Source organism: Neodiprion fabricii, chromosome 4, assembly GCF_021155785.1.
Source record: "Neodiprion fabricii isolate iyNeoFabr1 chromosome 4, iyNeoFabr1.1, whole genome shotgun sequence".
In the NCBI taxonomy this organism is placed as follows: domain Eukaryota; kingdom Metazoa; phylum Arthropoda; class Insecta; order Hymenoptera; family Diprionidae; genus Neodiprion; species Neodiprion fabricii.
The window spans coordinates 466,837-482,977 of NC_060242.1; the positions used below are offsets into that span (position 1 = coordinate 466,837).

The window sequence follows — 16,141 nt, forward strand, 5'->3', positions numbered from 1 at the left end:
TCGCTCCCCCTCCCCCGGCTAACCCCCCATGCCGAGATCGAAGCACCCTGCATCCCTCGGGAGATTGAGACCGGTTAGTTTCTCCGATCTTGTTCCCGGGGGGTCGCGGGAATGCGACAGGAACCAACTTACTCGGCGACGCTGGGGGGGACCGAAAAAGTTGGCTTGGTCGCGGCTCCTGACGGTCGAAGAAATTTCGTCGCAACGTGCAGCAGGGTTGGAGCCCGACGACGCGCGGGACGATGGGAACGTATCGATATTCGTAAACTCGTATCGGAAGCGTAATGCGTACTCCATCAATTCTTCCTTAAGGTACATTACGAGCGATGCTCTCATCGATCGAGGCTGGCCCTCACTAACGCTACTTGACAAAATTCTCCCGCCCGTCAAGATTTGTCTTCCTCGTTCGCGCGGAACTAATCGATCACGAGAAACGTATGCGTCTTATCGAATGAATGAAGTTGGCGAGTTGACCTTAATTCGACTTGAGCGAGATCCTTTGACGGACCCCACCGCAAATTTGAAACAGGTCGGGTTTGGCCGGTCGAATAAGAAGACCGTGACAGGCAGTCACTTGGTCCGCTGATTCTGAAGGGTATTATCTAGATCCGATAATAATGCTGCTTCATCACGGTTTTCAAATCCTACTTTCAGCAAGTGCTCTGCAGCTCAGGCATCGACGGTTATAAATCCGTAGGGTCAAGATTCGAGGTGATACGACGAAACCATTGTTTTTCTAAGTGGAGAACACCCTCGAAAGCCTGGGGGTATTATTCTTCATTAGAAATTTCGTCGCTCCGTTCGTTACTACACGTTTAAATTCAGCCATCCAACTCAGGTGAGATACCCGAGGTAAAACAAAATGAATAAACAATTCAATAATAATGACAGAGGATAGAATTTGAGGAAGAAGAAGAAGAAGAAGAAGAAGAAGAAGAAGAAGAAAAAGAAGAAAACAAAACTAAATGGGTAGAATACAATATCTCTCCGGGGAGGGAATTAATTACATCTCTGCAGGTATAAAGAAAGCGATGTTTATCATTTAGCGGTTTGGCAGAAGCCTGCCTACCTACCACCTCGCCTCAGGGCTGTCATTACTTATTAACTTCTCGGCTCCGTTGCTTGTTGCACACTGCTCACGGAACAAACAAAACGAGAGAAAGGTGAGTGTGGGAAAAAAGAGGGTAGAAAAACGGTCACGGAGCAAAAGAGCAGTTTTGTTTTATCGAGGTTTCTTCTCTTTATTTTCCCTCTGTGCGCCTCCCCATCGCGCTGCAGATAATTGACGGCAACGTGTCGTGACGCTCAAAGGGCCCGATCTCGGAGGCGATTTTACCTGCTCACACGACAATCTCGTATTCCACGCTTCCGGGTACAGAACCGCGGTTGCCACCCTCAGCGCCGACACTTTGCCGAATACTAAAATAGGCGGAGGATATTTCAAACGGCAAAGGTCCTTCGCGAGTTATTAATTTCCTTCGCCAACGTCGAGGAAAATTCATGCTTATCGCGTCACCGGGTCGCCGAGTGTTCGGCGGACAAAAGCGAGCCTCGATCCCTGGGCAGCTTGAATCCTTTGAGTCATAATGGTTGGAGCATTCTTAGCACCTATTTCATATCCATTTTTTGTACATTTAGAGAACTTTCCAACATATTTCTTTACCGTTTTTTGCTACTTCCAACAGTATACTAATGGTTCTTCAATGCTCGAGAGTAAAAACAAATAGATTGAAAAAAAGCGTGAAAATGGAAAGAATAATTCATTTCCCAGAAAGTTACCCCTCTACGCACGTACATGTTTTACATAATTTATAAGTTTTTCGGGTCGCTGATTACGAATCTGAAGTTGGATTTTAAAAATTCAAGATGGCGGACGAAAATTCCAAATTGGAACGAATCCGGAGCAAAACAATTTCCAGGGGTTTTCGGGGTCGTTGATTAACGAATCTGAAATCAGATTTCGAATATTCGGTAGGGCGAATCCATCAGCGACCCGAAAAACCCCGATCACGGCGTTTTTTGACCGTATTCGATCAAATTTCAAATTTTTGTCCACCATATTGGATCCAGCACTTCGAATTTTCAAAATCTGATTTCAAGATTCGTAATCAGTGACCCCAAAAATCATAGAACCATACCATCTTGTTAGGAAATTTGACAAAGTGAAACAACGCGTGACTCAAAGGGTTGACCCGAACCCTCAACACTTGTCTCCTTTTCATTTTATTATTTCATTCGAAGCTCGCCATCTGGACTCGAAGCCAAACTTTGTTTCCAGCTCCGTCTAAGTGAGAGGATGTGATCCGCGGGGGGAAAGTAAAGAGAATGATCGAACGGAAAAGTGGCGATACCAGACGGCGAGGCTGAGACGCTCGGATGAAAAGATGGCGATAGATCCAAGAAGCGTCGGAGCTCAGGTAGGCGGATGTACCTCGGCGTACGTCGTCCGAATCCCCGAGGGATGCAGGATTCTCAAGTATTTTCCAATTACGTCTTCCGGCACAACAGCGCCAACTCCTCCTGTATTTCTTCGCCCGAACAACGTCCCCAACAGCCTCACACCTGTTTCCGCGAATTCGCCGAATTCCCACCCTGCAACGACGTTCCGCCTTATCCTCTACGAGCTTTACGCGCGAGGGCTCCGGAGTAATTGCCTTCCCGCCTCCCCGCCGCCCTCTTTCTCATTCTCACCAGACGGAGAAGCGACTTCTGCGGCTGGCAAGAGATGATTGAAATCCCCGCGTCAAATAACCTTACGGCCTCTTTTCATCTCTGGATATACGACGTCCTTCTCGGTCTACGCGATATTACGTTATACAGGCAGGTTATTCGAACGGAGGACAGGATGGATAATCAATCCTTTCTCTTCGTTCGTCGTTTTCGCCTACGGGCGTAAGGTACAAGTGTACCGGTTATCGGATCCTCTCCTGATTACTGACCTTTTGGAAAATGAATCGGTCTAAACGTGTCGATAACCGGTACGCTGACAACCTTACACGTTTGCGCGACTCGGATGCAATACACCGGGATCGCGAGACATCCCAGTGAGAATGAAAAAAATATATATATATACGTATAATCCGGGGGATGGAGAATAGTTTATCGGTCAGCAACGGTTTCCATGACCTAGAGAGCGGACGAATTAGCATTCGGTACACACCGCATCTCGTCTCGGTCCTTTAAATCCCCGGCGAGCAAGGAGGAAGAACGAGGCGAGGGATGCCCTTTAAAAGGTTGAATGAAAGAGAGAAGGAAGAAATAAACGACGGAGGAAGTAAAAAAGCAGCTATCTCTCGGACAACTCGACGCACACCCCGAATAAGAACACGGCGGCAGCTGCGGATCGCGAGAGAAGAAACTCGAGCGCGATTTTTCCTCCTTTCGTCCAACGTATAACGCAACGGTGGAATTTCAAGGACTCTGATTGGCCCAGCAAATTCCCGCCGAGTTTCTTACGGGGGGGTCTTCCCTGTCTACGTGGGGTCCGTCCATTCCCCCCCATCCACGCGACAGTTGCACGGCGAGTTTAACTCCAGTGTGAGAAGATACGTTGTGGTCGCAAGGGCTTCTCTCCGTTCCTCGATTCCTCGTCCCGCGCACCTCCCCGTCAACTCGTTTTCACTCGCCCCCCAGCAAAGGTGCCCCCCAGCAGGCCCCGAGAACCGGAGAACGAGTCCTTGCCCTCCTTTCGTGCGCGCGTTTCGGTTTCCTTCGGTCGTTCCTGCCTGCAGGATTCAATATCCGTACACCCCCTTGGATTTTGAATTTTTTTTGTATCCAATATCGTAGTCGATTCCGTGATGATTTTTATACACGACGGACGATCGAATGCCCCAATTTTTTATTTATTTTTTATTTTTGGTTTTTATCTCGCTTCGTACAGTCGTTGATATTAATAGAACGAGCTTTGGAGAGGGACGCGTGCGCGACGACGCAGCTGCAGCACCGAGTATCGTTTGGCAATAACAAATTATTATTGACAATTTTCCGTTGATGACTGGGGCGTATCCTGTGTCGTCGTACAATCCGGTATATATGCGTACATCAAATATACGTGCACATGTATACGCAGGTGAAGGGGTACGTATGAACGTAGGTACGGAGAGATAGGTGGATATTGCTTTCAATATTACTCGTTGGGGGATACGTATAACAAATATTATAACGGAACTTCGGGGTATTTGAAAACACGGCGCCCCTGAGTGACAATAATAAAATTTCTGAAATTTCCCCGCGACCCGTCCGATTATTATTGCCACACTTTCCCATAGCGTGTGTAATACAACATCCGTACACGACCCTGCAATTCGCACAGTGTATTATTATACGGAACGGTAGAAGAACGGTTTTTAATTAAGGAAGGTAGAGTTTACACCGGGTGTGTTTCCCGAATTATGCGGGGGAACGAAGGATAAAGAATTCATTCGTCGTTACTCCGAAAGAAAAGAGAACGAGACAAGTCAGTCGCTGGTGGTATCGAGTTGCCATGGGGTTGAAGTTCGAAACGTCAATGCAACGATACATTTTTGGGAAAATTTATTATTTCCAAGTTTATCATTGTCCATCTTTCAATAATAATCGTAAAGAAAAACATACGCGGCATAATTTGGAAACTCAAATCATTCGAAGTCATTTTGAACTAACGACATAGTCATTTTTGTTACGCTATTTCGTTGCCTCATCGTTACCAATTTCAACCCCGTGAGTTGCCGCCGATATTCGAGAGCAAAGGTTCTAGGCCAGAACTGCCCCCGAGCTACCGATTTGAAATTAAATTTATTTCATTTGAAATTTATCGTTAGTCTAATCTCTGTTCAGGTCCGATTGTGTTTCGGTGCATAAACTCACTCTCTCCCGGCCCGCAATGGATATTATGCCATTAACCTAATGAAGTTGGGTATAGATTACCTACGGTGTGTATACGCCTACCGTGTGGGGGGGAGGGGGGGGGGGAAGGTCGAGGACTGATTAAGCTTGGCGAGTATATTACACCCGTTCCTCTATTCGCAAATCCTTAATTAATACAACATCGGATAGCCACCCAGACGCGTGGTACAACGCGTGCAGAGGCCGCCGTTTCTTCGACAGAGTTACAAAATTTCCAAGGAATTTTCCACATTAATACACGAACAAATCCGACGGTATTGTAATGATATAATTACAGTAACGATGACGATGACGACGACGACGGCATGTCCGGTGTTAACGTGAACAGGCAACAACTCTGGCATAATAAGACCGGAGGATCACGGCACGGTGTTGCAGAGGAACGAGAACAGTAGACGCAATTAGAAGTGTCGTAAATACAAGTCAAGATAGGAAGGCGCGGATCTAATTGTAGTTCGTATTATAGTTGAGCGTGCCTTGTTACAGTCCCGTCGTCATTATTGTTCCATGAACTACGGCCAGAGGGAGAGCGAAGAAGTAAATAACCCGCACATGTCTCGGTGTGTCTCTGTCTGTGCCAAGAGTAGTAAGACTATTTGTATAATACGTATAATGTGTATAGGTATGCATACGAACAAGTTTTGAAAGGAACGATTTTGTGACGAATTCGCATGCAAGTATATCTCTGAAGTATACGTCGTTAAAATACTTTTATAACCTATCGACAATATTCGGGCGGAATAAAAATCGTAAGCCAAAGTTGTAGTTGTAGTTAATCGTTGAGCGTGACGCTTATCGACGGGTGAAAAGGTGCGTTTAGCAAGTCGAGATATTGCAAGGTAGTCTCTTGGCGTCCGATGCTCCCGAGCAGGATGCGATTCGCTCATAGCGGACCTCGATACCTTTGCTTTTATCCGCAGAGACACCGTACGAATATATTTTCGTATTACACACGTGCTTCTATCCACCCTTCAAATTGGTATGCCTTCAATGGTAGCTTCAAATTGACCTGGCTTAAATCCTCCCCCCACCTTATTATTTTGTCGAGAGATTGTTATCAAGAGAGTATCTTTGCGGCACCGGTATCAAACCGGTTATTCAAACTTTATATTCAATTTTTTAATTATCTCTGTTTTTCTTTTTTTTTTTTGCGCACACTTGGACTTCTAAGATTTCAGTGTTGATATTTTGAGAGTGATTACGACGAGTCCGCGAATATAGGGAGCGCTATGAATAAACAAAGTGTTGAAAATGCCTGTTTTTACAGAACGAATGTAATTGTGGGAAGGTTACGGGGACTAGGAAAGTGTAACTCGGTGATCTTCGGTTTTTGGATCGCGATACGGTGGACTGAACGTATAAAAGTTGATCCTATTCGCTTGAAATTTGTTAACTAGAAAAGCAAGGCGTGTAAATGCATGCGATAGGTATTCTTCGAAATCGTGATTGATATCGTATGTACCCACATAATTGAAGATAGAGAGAGAGAGAGTGACGAGGGAAGGAAATGCGAGTCTAGTGACGGAGAAAAAGTCTAGTAAAAAATTTGCGGGGCTTGTTTTCGTTGGGGGATGGAGGAGAGCGGGGAAAACGAGAGACGCGACCCGATAAAGTCTCGAGGAAATAACCGATCGTACGGAAGGGGGAAATTAATCAAGCTTGATGAAAGCGTGAAAGGAAGGCGCGAGGGGATTCCGAGGGCGGTATACATATATCTCGGTGGCTGCCTTTGGTCTTCCCGAGTTATCGGTGGGGCGAATCTTTTTCTCGGTAGTACGATAAAAGGAGGCGGGGATGGTTTTTTTTTTTTTTCTTTCATCACGCATATATATATATATATATATATATATATGTCCGCCTCCTTTTATATATATGCGTAATACCAGGAGACAGACAGAGAAAATGAATTGCATAACGTGTCGGATCATTATTGCAATCGTGTAAGATTGGTTTTCGTAGAGATAGGGTGGCATACCTTCATGGCTTCATTCAAAATGTGTATATGTATACTCGTGCTAACGCAAAATCGTTGCTTGTGTTATATTATTTATAGTGTATACAGTTATGTACGGTACAACGTAGAAAGTTGGCGAATTCTGGGTAAAACCCTCCGCTCGATTGACGAGGATTATATATTACACACATTTTCGTTTCGCCCCAGTCCTCGTTGCGAAGGGTTTAACCTTGCCCCGACCCCGTCTGGCTTTCCCCAAAGACTCTAAGGACAGGGAGAACCGTCTCTTTCGGCAATTAACAATCCTCGGTACTCGGGTCGTTGTATTATATGTGTGTATATACATATATATATGTATAGAGAGAGAGAGCTTCGACATTCGAGCGTGATGTAATAAACTTTTGATCCTTTGGGAAAAAAAAGTCTCTCGTCCGCCGTCCGCGATGTCGGGATGAAGCATCGTCCAGCTTCCACTCCCTGGAAATTACATTGGCAATAACGAGTTGAACATTACCTGCGAGTGGGTCCAGGTTCTCGGCTTCGGGCTCGACCTCGCCGACGATCCGTTGCTCGCCGAGCTTGCGACGTTCGAGCTCGGAGTCGTCGGAGCTTTGCTCGACGACTTCGGAGGCTTCGTCTGTCCCGCAGCCGCGGCCGCGGCGGCCGCAGCGGCAGCCGCAGCTGCGACGTTGGCCGCGGTCGTCGGTGGCGTCGAGCTCGTCTGCGACAACTGCTGCTGCGAGGATTGCTGGGACGCCTGTTGCTGGGTCTGCTGCATTATTTGCTGTATCAGTTCGAGCTGCTGCTTCGTAAGACCGTCGTTGTTCCCCCCGGGAGACGTGGCCGACTGAAACGAGACGAGAAATCCCATGTTTTAGACGATCAGTCGGAAGAGGACCGCCTTTCCGGTTGCCAGCCCGACCGACGAGTGGCGACACTTTCGGCCGCCCGTCGTAATTGGATGTATCGTTAGAGCGAGCGCTGATCAGGGTTCGAGTTTCAGGGGAGATGGATCGACCGATAACGAGATCGTCACTATAATAATATTGGTTCAATTGTAATTCGATACGGTGTACGAGGCTCGTCGTCACCTGGCAAACTGATTTAGTACCGCAGCCGAACAAACTTTCGCGTATTCATCCCCGCGGTCGAAGTCGGCGAATGGAAACTGAAACTAGAACAAATTTCTGTACAACCGTGCCGAAACGTCACTTCCGGTTAGCGCAATCGCTGCTCGAAATCCGATTTAATCGTTACATTATTATTGCCGGGGGATGCCTAGTTTTTCTTCTTCAATTGAACCGCGTTCGGCTGCGGGGAATCATGATTTAGCGGAATATAAATCTGGCGAACAAAACAGCAAAAAGGAAGAAAAACAACGCTACCAACGGCAGATAAATTCGAGGTGTACGTATGAGAAGTGAAAAATTGGGGAAAATACGTGTAAAGTCGTTGGACTTCGCCTGCAGGGACGGCAATTAAAATCAGATTCGTTAATTATTAGGGGATGCGTGACGGTGGTGGTGGTGGTGGTGCAGCGGCGACGCGAAGCCGGGAAACGAAGAGCGTTGCTCCTGTTTTATTAAATTAATCTTCGTTTAGTCGGCCGAATCCCTGCAGCACCATAGGCCGACCCTCTCATTTGTCACGGTTGTAGGAATTCGGGAATTAAAGGGATTCATCGTCGTTAAACAGGGTATACGAAATCTTCATTCCAAATATTTAGAGAGAGAGAGAGAGAGAGATTATAATTTGCCGTAAAAAATTTCGCAATTAGCTGCTTCATTCGAGATGGATTTTTTATGAATTCTTTTCACTTGAGAATAGATTAACATAGAAAACATTAGGCTGAACTTCACGGTATAGCATCATCTATACTCTCGCATCTGTTCTTATATTCTTCTTCGGAATCCGCGTCTGTTCCAACTTTTTTCCAACCCCTCCGTATTTTACTCGCATGCTTTTTATTTCCAACTCTGTTTCCGCCGCCGTGGCAAAGTAGAGGTAGGTACCGATTTTTTGTTCCATCTTCTTTTCGTTTTCATTCTTTCGCACCCCCTTCGCACGTCTATGTAATATACACATTCCTAGATGCGTACACCGGCGAGGATGTTTATTGTTTGAATGCATCCGTACTTTCTTTTACGAATCCGCCTCTCTCTCTCTTTATACCTGCGAGCTACGCTCGATTCTTTCTCCCTCGATGAATAAAAATATCGACGAAGTCGCTACGCGAACTTCGCTAGACGTTTGGAACGAAGGGGTAAAGAAGAAAAATCTAACGTTAAATGAAAAGAAAATCGAATGAGATTCGATAGGTTTGAAGTTGGAAATAAACATCAATGATTATATAACGAATTGAAAAATGAAATTTACGCTTTACGCGTCAGCTCGGTTTCACCTTGAAGATTGAATTTTATTTGCAAATCCCAAAGAGGGAAGTAAAAAAGAAACCGAGGCCAAAAAGAGAGATGTCGTCCAACGTTTTCATTTCTTCATATTTTATTTCGCCTTATTTTTGTCTCTTCGTATTTCACACACTCGAAATAAACGCCGGAGGGAATCGGGAGACGAGGGGGACGAGGAAGGGCGAAAGGGAGGGTGAAAAGTTGACGGGAATCAAATGAAGCGAAAAGGTTTCGCCCGTGGAAAAAGATACTGCCAGAACAACGGGGCGGCGGCGTTCGTTTTATTTTACAGGCGGGATAGCTGCGGACTGTAAAAATATCTGCAGTCTTATTTTTTCGCCTAAGACGATTAAAGGTGGAACACACAATCTCAAAGAATTCTCTATTCCCTTCAATTTCTTTTTCCTCCCTCTCTATTTTTTCTTCAACATTTTCCTTCTCACGCTAAATTTCTCCCATGTATGAATTTTGGTGCGGTTAAATTAACACGGTAAGAGAATCTCTTCTACTCCTCGATCACGCCCGCCGTGCACATTTATTCACCAGAGGTGTCAATTTTCATTTGAAGACTTTCGCGCGAACTTCCCCTTTCCATAAGTTTCGCCACACCGATATACCCAAGCCCCCGGCATAAGAAGAGAAGCTTCAGTCCCCGTAGAGCTGATTACGCGGTTCAAACAAAATTTTCTTCGACTCCGTTCTATACTTATATGTATAATATAGTTGTTAAACCTTTGCGGCATATATTTTTCCTTGCAGTTAAATTCCTTGAAACTGGGTTTATAAGGGTTTTCGAGGTCGCTGATTTAAAAAATGAGGGCAGATTTGAGAAATTTTCAAAATTCAAAATGGCGGATCGTTTCGTCGGATTCGTTTTTAGCGACCCCAAAAACCCGGGATCACCGAGTTCCACTTTTCTGGTTCCCATACCTTTCCCGCAAATACGTTTATTCTGTAAGAACAGGCATTTTAAGCACTTTGTTTATTTATAGCGCTCACTGTATTCGCGGTATCATCATAATCCTTCTTGAAACATCAACATTGATATCTTCGGAATCAAATTAGGCACGAAAAAAGAAAAAATGACAGCGATATCTAAAAAATTGAATATAAATCTTGAATAACCGATTCGAAAAAGGTGTCCTCATGTACGAGACGATGCGTCGCAGAGGATTAAAGCAAATACAAGGGTACACCAGACACCCGCATTCGCACAGAGGAGGCAAAAAAAGGAGCAGAAAACCTTGCCCAGTTGTATATTAAAAATTTTTTCGGGTTACCGTTCGGGCGATTGCAGGTCTAGTCAACTATAAAAACGTCTTTCACCTTTGAAGTTCATCGCGTTATGGCCGAAAATAAAAGAGAGAAGAACGCAGTAGAACGGAATAAAATTGAGTTGAAAAAAGAATAGAAATACAGAACTTCGTTAAATGAAATTCGACAATTCAGGAGACTTGAAGCTATACGTTGTACGTACGAAGTGAAATGATCGTCGGATCGGCGTATCGCAGCGTACTCTCCCTTTGTACTGCATAATAAGGATAAGAAGCGCTATTTGTCGTGGGAAAACTGCGAGGAAAGGGGGGTGCACGCGGTAGTGTAGTAGTGAGGTGTGAATGCGGGCAAGGCTTCGTTTTACGCTTGCTCGGCCCTCGCATTTCTGTGTCTCTGTTTCCCTCCCCCTCCGTCGCACCCTTTTCTCCACCCCGGTTGTAATATCCTTCTTCCCCCCTCCCCTCCTCATCTTCGTCTTCGCTCCAGCGCCGTTAACGCTTCACGACGTCGTCGGGAGTAGAAGACGTGGAAAATGACAACCGTCCTCCAGAGATGCTCCATTCTGCTTTAAACTGGCTAAATTGCCTAAATTAGGCCGCGGGGGTGTATCTCTCTCTCTCTTTCTCTCTCCCTCTCTCTCTGGGTGTTGCACGTTCCTATGTCTGCTCCAAGGGCGTATCCGGAACGCTCAAAAGATGGCCGTTCTCCTCGGGGCTTAATTGAAATATCATTCAGCGTATTTGCGAGTGTATACGTATGTATAGGTGTGTGTATATATATATATACGCACGTTCGTGTATTATTTTCTAAATATTTAGCCTTCGTTTCGCCTCGCGTCGATATTTTCCACATTCAATATCGCGATGCATGATGAAATATTATCGTATAATTCCTGCCTTCATTTTGTATTTAGGAAAGACATTAAATTCCGAGGGTATTATAAGCTACAAGAATCCGTCTTACTGTGCAAATCGGTAAATTTCGCGATCCTAAACTATCGTTTCGAAAAGATGTAAAAACCTGTGTATATGAAAAATGTGTCCCGCTATTTTCCTCCATAAAAAAATAAACAACAAACGAACCGCGAAATAATCGTCAATTCATTGCGCGGGTTTGGTAGTGAAATTCAACAATTCCCGGTGCAGAGAAACAAAGGGAACCGCGTAGAAATTGAGGAGTACGCAATGCAGGAAGGGATAACGTGAATGTTCATTCGTCGCGAGGATGGAAGAGGGGGGAGAGAGGAGTGGGCTGATCGGTATGGAACTGATTTCGAGCGGGGCGAGGGAACGAGTCACAAATCAAAGTCACCCCGGGTTGCCAGGCTGCAAGCAAGGCTAGATTCAGCGGAACGCGTTCATTTGATATACAGCTAATTAGAGATCGAAATCTCTCGACTCGCGTTCGCTGGACCGGACCACCCTCCTCCCCTATCTCACACCCCCTCGCCGTCCCTCGTCGAGCTTCTCCGACGTTTTTACAACGAGCAGGCGAAAATAACCGTGGCGTTGCGCTATAAACGGGCAGACAACCGGAATGCAAAAAAATTAAGTAAATAAATAAAAAAACTTGAATAAAAAATATACAGTTACATGAGTCGTAAATTACGTATACGCTGAGAGAAGCGATCGGAAAAGTAAGACATGAAACGTTGACCGGTCCATTTCGTCGTTTTCGTTCCCTTTTCCTTTTTTGCCTGTGTGACAAAACGCGTCACATTCAACGACTACAACGACGATGACGACGAAAAAATTGAAATAAAAAGAAAAAATTACACATTTGTAAATTAATTATTTTCAACGTCTGTAAAACTCGCAAAACTCGCAAAATAATTGGCAAAAATTTATCAACGCTTCCGTACTACGTTGCGTATTTGTTTTTTACGTTTAAATGCCCGTGCAGCAGAAATATCGTCGAATCGTATTTTCGGTAGTATATCGAAATTAATAGACAGGGCATATAATGTATATTTATACTACTCGTGCGAGGTAGCTTAGGGCAGGTATTAATTTTAATTCTCAAGAATGATTGATCGGGAACGGGTCCTGACATGGGTTACGATTAATTACGTACCTCATGCCTACGCCTACAACCACTCGCAGGGTTGCTCGTATCACGTGTGTTCGATGCGGTTCCATTGCGGCCTCGAGAATAAACTACTAAGAATGACCAAAAATAATAAATCGAGTCGCGTTCGATTATAATTTTTGACTCGATTAATCGATGCATCGATTACTTTCAGCTCTGCGGCCACCGTCGCTATAAACTACCTCGCGCAGTTTCGAAATCCCTCTCAACGATATTAAAACGCCCCGCCTACCTATGTTCTATGCAAATTGTAACCGTGCGAAAGCCGTTAATTTATAAAGCACACATCCACGAGTTCGCCAAGATCGCGACATAAAATTCCGCAGGTCGCCACTGTGGAACACGGGGCCAAATTCACTCTCAATTTAGCGAGAATTTGGTTTGAAACATTGCCCAGATACCACGCGTGCCAAATGGTTCTTGTCGTTTGAATACCGCGCCAAATTTTTCTCTGAACAAGAGATTTCCAATAAGACAAAGAGAATGCCAGTCAATTTCATTATTTTACCTTCATATTTCAATCATCTTATCGGTTGCTCGAAGATTACTAGACGTAACAACTACCTGTCAACGTGTATTCCGAATTACTAATAAATAGCCGATTACGCGCAAGGACGGAGTGATATTAATTAATTGTTCGATTAATCATTCAAGCGATTATCGTTATCGAGGCAATTGTAATACGTATACATACATGTACATGCAAAACGGATTGAGGCGATTAATCGTTTTCTGCAGGAACGGACTTCTACCGTCGAATCGACGTGCTCACCTTTTTTTTTTTTTTTATTGGTTTTCCCACATTTATCCGTACAGTCATAAATCATGATCCGTTCGATACTAGCTACACTATTATCACTTTTATTTTGTTGATTCGAAGATAGAAAAAAAAAGAGGGTAAGAATGAGACAGAATAAGAAAAATCAATATCAATATATAGCATAGGGTGTGTAAAACTGGAGCGAGGTGGAAGTCGTCACGATTTCGTCGACATATCGTAGCGAAAACGCGAGTTGGTTACGTGTCCAATATATGATACGAAACTCGGGTAGTTTCGCCGGAATGCAGGGTCGGGAGTCGAACGAGCCGAGGGCTGAGCAAGGGATGGATGGAGGACGCTTCCAATACCGAGAATACTTCCGTTATCTATCAGAGAATACAAGCAGCTTACCGATTCCCTCGGGACGTACAAGCGGGATGGCGGTAAGGCTGGATCCCCGATAGTCGATGTACCTGAACGACGTATAGGTAGACGCGCCTGCGTACATGTGTGGATGCAATGGCTCGTGGGCACGTGTGGTATAATAGTAACACGGGGGTTAGCAGCTGCGGAAGGTAACGTCGTCGGGGATCCGGAATGAAACGTGCGAAAAGCGGTGAGAGGGAGTGGAAAAATTTTATTATACGTATATGTATTGCAACACATGAGCCGGGTTCGTCGAGCGATGAAGAAGCGATCGAGACAGGCGAAATTAAAAGACGAGGAACAACGAGTTTAACAGCGATACGTGTTTTCGGTTTAAGGCTGGTACAACTGGACCGTTGTTACGATAATGTCAGTGGACTCGGCAACCTTATTCATTTTACAACATATGAGAGCTCTTGCGTGTCTTTCATCTGCAATGACCGCTAGATCATTAGAATGAGGAGCGAAACGGGACATTTCAATTTTTGCGTAACAGTATTATAGGAAGGAGAGAAATTTACCATGAAATTAGACGAAGAGTTTCTCTCCCCAAGCGGACGATCTGTGGGAAAATTTTTCAACTTTGTCTCGATGCGAAAAGTTTCCACGTAATTTTTCAAATTTCCTTTCCGAGTGATCAATTATTACAAAAGGGGTCGTGACGCGGGATTTTGATTATACCCACGTGTGCAATAGATAAGAACTGGGTGAAACTTTTTTCACACAATCAACAGCCGCGGCATAGTTGTACATTATGCGGTACAAATACGTACCCGTCGACTCGGGGAAGAAACACGAAGGTATGTATACCCAAGTAAGCAAGCAAGCAAGTGAGTAAGTAAGTAAGTGAGCGAGTAAGCAAACAAGGACGAAAGAAAAGGAAGGAAGGAAAGCGGAGCGGTAGTGGGTAGTCTCATCTTAATGCGAATCTGCGGGATCCTGGGAGTTGTTGATCGTAATTCAAGAAGTTTTACGAGTTTTTGAATTAAAAGTCTCTGCGTCATCCCCCCCCCAGACCATCATTCTTCCATACCTTTTTCGTATGATTTCACCTTTTCCCCGTGGAATCCACCGCGTGTCAGACCGGGTACAGGTACATCAATCGGTACTAATATATGTACATCTTCAGACTGTTGTTACGAAGAAACGAAAAGAAAAAATTTGAGGCATCTGTATCAATAACCTGAGATATTGATAATAATAATGATAATGATAATTTAGTTAAAGGACGGATGACGATGCTTCTTTGAATATTATCTCAGTTTCAGGGGACGAAGGCGAACGCATCCCTCGAGATGTATTACACCCCTTCCCCCCCCCCGCATGTCCGTCTGTCTATCTCTATCTGTCTGGCTAACGAGCAAAAGCCGGCAAAGTGGCGAGGGGATGGAGAAAAAGTGCGGAGAACTGACCGTTTTTCTACGAAGACCTTAACTACACGTATACCCGGCGAGAATGCTACACGCTACACAAACACCACCAAGGACCTAACAGCAGCAGCTGCGAAGATAACCGTTCGAAATTAGAACGAATTGGATCCCGATTACCGGACGAAATCTTAGGAAGCGACCGACCGCGTCGTTTGAAATTAATGACCGAAGGCTCGAGTCGCCCACAGATTTCAACTACGGTTTTTCCTCGTTCCGCAGATTGAGGTGATTATAACCGCATTCGGAATTAACGCCGTTTTCACGACCAAGAAGGTCAAAGGCGGGGACGGTGGGGGGGGGATCGAAGAACTCGAGATTTATAAGGATTCGAGGATTTTCCGAAATGAGAAACTCTCCGGGGTTCCGGGCCCCTCGCGTTCGTTCAATGTCTGCGGATAAATGCCGCGTTTGATGTTTCGCGACCGCGCCTTTTCCAGAGAGCCAATCACTCAACGCCCGCATACTTTATTCCGTTTTCACGTCGTCTCTCGCGATTTCAGATTCGTTGGCAAATTTTTCTTATATACCTTTCCTTCCAATGTTTCTTTTACCCTTATTTCTTGCAGTAGTCGTTTATCGAGCGACCGCGTTTCAAGAGAATGACGACGACGACGATGCAAGAGATACCGCTTATAACAGGCGTTCACTAATAGCGATGGATGTCTATTTACAAAAAATTTGCTTTATCGCGGCAAGATCGATTTAAATCATACTGGCACGTATATAAAATCATATTCTGATTATGACTCTGAATGTGACGCGATTTTGGGCAAGAACGTTATATGAGAATATTATGAAAGCAAAAAAATAAAAGCCTCAAGTTTTGTGAAAAATAGAGCGAACGAGAATCGAGGTGATACAATAATTCACGGTGAAAGGTTTATGTACTCGAGGTTCGTTTTCCACGTGCGTG

General features: G+C 44.8%; 1 protein-coding gene across 6 annotated transcripts in view; it reads right to left on the bottom strand.

Annotated features, from left to right (window-relative positions):
* The window catches only part of LOC124180954, a 176,566-nt gene that overhangs the window by 16,538 nt on the left and 143,887 nt on the right, over positions 1-16,141 (bottom strand). For all 6 annotated transcript variants that reach the window (XM_046566950.1, XM_046566946.1, XM_046566947.1 and 3 more), the window contains one exon: positions 7,356-7,688. In XM_046566950.1, coding sequence (XP_046422906.1) covers positions 7,356-7,688 — 333 coding nt within the window. The remainder of the gene's footprint in view (positions 1-7,355; positions 7,689-16,141) is intronic.